The sequence below is a fragment of the Sitodiplosis mosellana genome, unplaced genomic scaffold (assembly GCF_009176505.1).
Source record: "Sitodiplosis mosellana isolate CC-2019 unplaced genomic scaffold, AAFC_SMos_1.0 Smas_scaffold_4015, whole genome shotgun sequence".
NCBI lineage: Eukaryota > Metazoa > Arthropoda > Insecta > Diptera > Cecidomyiidae > Sitodiplosis > Sitodiplosis mosellana.
Window position 1 is genome coordinate 1 of NW_022599257.1, and position 5,213 is coordinate 5,213.

At 38.6% G+C, this 5,213-nt stretch overlaps 1 protein-coding gene across 4 annotated transcripts; it reads left to right on the plus strand.

The window, feature by feature from the left end:
- The first annotated feature begins 6 nt into the window (after positions 1-6).
- Positions 7-4,981, plus strand: LOC129572038 (uncharacterized). 4 transcript variants are annotated; one of them, XM_055451943.1, is made up of 4 exons: positions 7-2,902; positions 4,101-4,631; positions 4,705-4,843; positions 4,918-4,981. In XM_055451943.1, exon 1 carries the CDS (start codon positions 618-620, stop codon positions 1,578-1,580), a length of 963 nt encoding a protein of 320 aa, XP_055307918.1. In that variant the 5' UTR covers positions 7-617; the 3' UTR covers positions 1,581-2,902; positions 4,101-4,631; positions 4,705-4,843; positions 4,918-4,981. The 4 variants fall into 4 exon arrangements, with proteins under 4 accessions (XP_055307918.1, XP_055307917.1, XP_055307915.1 ...); XM_055451942.1 differs by having other exon boundaries at positions 618-4,243; positions 4,303-4,631; XM_055451940.1 differs by having other exon boundaries at positions 618-4,631; positions 4,705-4,847.
- Positions 4,982-5,213: the final 232 nt, after the last annotated feature.

Consider the following 5,213-nt stretch of genomic DNA (forward strand, 5'->3'; position numbering starts at 1 on the left):
AACGGCTGATGAAATTTATGTCAAAGATACCGATAAATTTTCAATTATGACTAATTTTGACAAACATTTCTTATGGTCTGGGATGGTTTTTTAAAAGAACATGGAATGAAAATTCGTGAAAATTATATTATGCTGTATTGGACCGTTTATAATTCGGCTTCTTACACATCTTCTTCCGTGTTAAGTTATTCAATGCGATTCAATGATAAACGATATTAGATTATTCATATAACAAATCCTTATTCCATCGGGAAAGACTACTACAATTACAAATAATATTCTAATCGATTCTAATACACGATTGTACAATACCAGACAATACCAAAATCAGCCGTTCATTGCGGTTCATGGCAACACCTGTCAAATTAGACGTCTACTTTTTTTTCTCTCCGTCTATTTTTAACAAATTTGTTTGTTTTTAAATTGTTTTTCGTCTTAATTATATGATATTTTACATCAAATTAAGAGTTAAGTCCTGTTTTACCTCAGCAATATAAAGTTTTCGTTCGAAATTTATTTTGTGTACAGTTTTCAGTGTATAATTTCTTCAAGTTTTTCTTCGTTCTGTTTACTTGTTATTGTTGTTGCCTACTGACTGACTCGGACTGACTGTCAACATGTGTACATCGAACTGTGAGGTAAAAAGCCAAATCGCTGAGCTGCTGACAATGCTGGAGCCAATATGGACCAAATTAAACCAGCTCAAAAAACTTTATCCTGACGAAATTAGCTCCGTGAGTTCGGACAAAGCCGATAAATCGGCAAACTCACGTACTGAGCCCATGGATGAAACACCATCACCAACTCAAGCTCAGCAACAAATATCGGACAACGTTTCAAACTCGGGTTTACCGCTTGGAGACTTGCAAAATGTAAACATTTCACGGCGGAATAAAAGCAAGCGGCCCAGACTTGACTCGGAAGAACTGAACTCTTCAGATGAAGAGCAAAGTGACACTTCACCGCTGTGCAAATTGGTTTTTAGTCGTGATGCCAGTGGGAACTGTGGACAAAACGGTGCAAATTCAAAGCCCGTTGATACTATATTGATGCGCTCGGTTTATTTAACCGAATTTCTACCGACAACCGAGCCTGCCGACATTATTAATCACTTGAATAGCATTGAAACCGTCCGACCATTGACAAGTGATTTCAAAATAACCAAGCTCGTAAAGAAAGACAACAAAATGGAGTTGTCATTTGTGTCATTCAAACTTGATGTTCCTCGCCAACACTTTGACAAGGTAATAGCGGCAGGTATTTGGCCCAAGAAAATCAAAGCCACCGAATTTCAGGTCAAGTCTATGAAGTCATCTGCACCGGCAAACCGTCCCAAAACTCATGACAACCAACAAATTCGGTCGCAACTACAAAATTTATCAGCAAAGGCCGCTCATATAAATTCAAAAAACTCCATTGGCACAGTGAAAACTCAACGGTTGGAACCGGCAATGAATGTATCAAACAGGCATTGCAACAAACGGCCACTGCAGCGCCCACGGAGGGGTCGGCGCCAACGCAACCAGCCGAATTGTGTCAAAAGAGCTGTTGTCTCCAACGTCAGCCTCAACCCGTCGTGAAGAGACAGCACAACGGCTGCACAGGTCACTACGAAGGAAATCTTCACGATTTTCATCGCCGATGTTGCAACTAGAGTCATGCACATCGGATGAACACTGCGTTTTGTGTACAATCTATTACCAAAACTGTCGTAGCATATGCAACAAACACAAACGCTTCTTTTGTACCGCCGCTTCCTGCAATCACGATATGATAATTTTAACTGAAACGTGGCTCAGAAATGATATTTATGATGCTGAATTTTTTGACGATTCATATTCTGTTTTTCGTAAGGATACACTTTTTCAACGTGGCGGCGGTGTACTAATTGCAACCAAAAACGAAAAATTTGCCAGTGAAGAGATTAAAATTGCCGGTGCCGGCCGGTGCTGACCATTTGGAATACGTTTGTGTGAAAGCTACTACTAAATCACATGTCATCTACATCTACTGTGCATACATTCCACCAAATTTACCGCAAACAGTCTACGAATCACATTTAACAGCCATGTACAAAATCGCTACCGATCCTGATGATGTTGTTATTTTTTTTGGTGATTTTAATCTGCCACATATGGAATGGTCACCGATAGCGACGACGACAACATCATGATTCCAACTAAATTTGCACCTGAGTACACGGCCACTTTCATCCAGGGACTCATGAGCATGGGAGTTCATCAGGTAAATCATGTACGTAATGATTCAAAAGAACGACTATTGGACCTGTTCTTTACTAATGATTTTACCAACATCTCAATTGAGCGTGTTAACGAGGCTAACGCACTGACGGAAGTGGAAGATCATCATCTACCGATAATGGCTACATTTGAGTGGCATGGAAATAATACGACTGAAGCTAATATTACAACAAAGGCATTCAATTTCAAACGGGCCAACTACAGGGACATGAATGCACATCTGGCAAATGTCAATTTTACCGAGTTGTTCCATGGAAAGACAATCATCGAGAAGGTGAACTTGCTGCATAAAATTTTGGACTATGCAATCATCAAATTTGTGCCTACTTACATTGTCAAGTCGATACAAAAATGTCCATGGAAAAACAAATTCCTAATTACACTAAAAAATAGGAAAAATAAAGCATGGAAACGTTACAGACGATCAGGCTATCATCATTCGCTTGAATGGAAATACATTTTGGCGTCTCGTGAATTCGATAAACTCAACACGGAACTATACAACACATACGTGGACAAAATGAAATCCTTGCTCAAGCATGATGCGTCGAGATTTTGGCAATATGTCAATTCAAGAAAGAAATTTTGCGTACAGGATACAGGGTACAGCGTACAGACATACATGCGGATCCCCCAAAAAGGTGATTTTCGGGTCTGGGAGGATGAGAAATGGATAGAAAACATCATTTTAAGGGGTCAAAAAATTTGGGCCGAAACCAATACTTTTCTTCCCCACACTCCGCCACACTCATATCGTGTTCCATGACATGTGGGGGGATAGTAAAACTTCTTTCGAAGTAATTCCTCGTGACGAAAGCGAACACAAAACAGCTGATATCAATTTTAAAGAATCATTTCGGAGCGATTTTGATTTGCTTTTTTTGCATTCTTCCAATTAATTTCAGAATCGCTCTGTAATGATTTTTTAAAATTGATATCAGCTGTTCTGAGTCCACTTTCGTCCGCTTTCGTCACGAGGAATTACTTCGAAAGAAGTTTTTTATTTGATTATTAAATACCGTCAAATACCCATCGATACATATTATATTTGGCCTTACCCAATTAATTCTAGTCGATCTTAGTGTGTATTTGAGTGCTTCCCTGCCATTTCTAGCGATATATAGGCATCCCGATAACTGAATCGAACTGAATTCACAAGATTGATTGAATTCAGCCCCAAATTAAAAGTATAAACTATAATATAATAGCTAGGTCAGTTCGAGTCAGCTGACTAAAGTAACAAGAATTTGCTGTCTCCTCACGTCTCCTCATGAATAAAAACAGACTGACGCCGACTGATGAGAGGATAAAATCGAGTGTGGGTTGATAGAGAAATTTTTCCGGGAAATTATTCAAACCTCGTCAAACCTGAAATAATCTCAAAAGTATTGAATGAAGAAATCGTATTACATTAACGTACATTAAACGTCAAAATGATTTTTAATCGTTTTTAATTCACACACAAATGACACAAACGGACACAAAACACATTAGCTAATCGAAACACTCACACAAATTTTAACTGTTGGCTCTATTTATTTATCTATCGTTGGGTTATGGTTTTATCGGGTTTGATTCGGTTTGATTATCAGTGGTAAGTGACTTTTGATGTAAACGTAGAAGCGCATAGAAGAAGATGGTGTGACGTTTTTTACGAATTACAGCAGTCGTAAGGCACAAGAAATTGTATGAAAGAAATCATACCAAATCATACCGAATCATACTAATGATTCCGGATGATTCAGCAACCAAATAGAACCAAATGGAGAAATTAATTACGAATTTATGAATGAACTCTATTGCATTCGATTGTAATTTATTTACCTATTTATACTCTAGGAATCAAATCCAAGTGTAGCGGCCCCGAGAATGATTACCATGATCAATAAGAATCCGAATTCCGAGAATGCATCCGGATGGACTCTAGACAGTGGATATGCAAACCTATCTTCTGAGACAAATTACCCGTTTCAGATGATTCAGTCAGTATACTGACTACAGTCTCCCAATATTTAATGTTGATCCTTACATCTTATCGAAGTTACATAGATTACCAATGCAGAGGAATCGACCAGGGGTTTAAATTAGTTTTGACTACGCCCAGTGAAACATCGAAACCATCACGAAAATACGTACGGCTTCCGATTTTAACACAAAATGCGGTTGACATCAGTCTAAACGTAACGAAACGTAATCACAGCTACAGAAGGAGTACGCGATTATGAGCCACATCAATGAAAATGTCTCTACAGCTTTGATCGTTCGTTGCGTTTCTTCCGGTTTCTTCAAAATCTATACGAAAATCAATTGCGAGGAGGAGTGTTTGGCCAACTTCACGAGAATCGAGTGTGGTTGTGTGAAATTTTCGATGTTAAGTATTGGATCTTATTCATTTTCAATGGCCGATTTTGACCAACGAAAACACTTTTATTTCAATTCACAGGAGACAAACCGAAACACATAAAAACTTGCGGTGGGGCATATGTAAAGTGGTACCAACTGGCTGCAGCTGGCAAAAAGAAAACGATTTACCATTAGCAATGGCAAAGCATTCTATGACAAATGCAACTGTTTGCCGTCGTGTACGTATGTGAACGTCGTGTACTCCTCCATGGAATGTGTGCCATAACACATTATGACTTTTTTTTACTTTCAGGCCTCAGTATACAAGTGTTTACCTATATTTTGGAAAATAAAATTCAAAACCAATGAACAGAAAAGAGTTGTAAAAGTTTACTGGTGACTTTTTTGCCGTTTTTAGCCGTATGTGGTGGATTACTTGGATTGTTCTTGGGTGTTTCTGTGCAGAGCATCTTTGAACCGCTTTGAACTTATTTATTACTTGACGCTTCGTTTATTTTGGCTCAATCGCCGTGCAATGGCCAGAAATGTGGTAGTACCATTTAATAACGAGTAATGGGTGATCCCGAAATCGATCGAGCTTAAAAAACG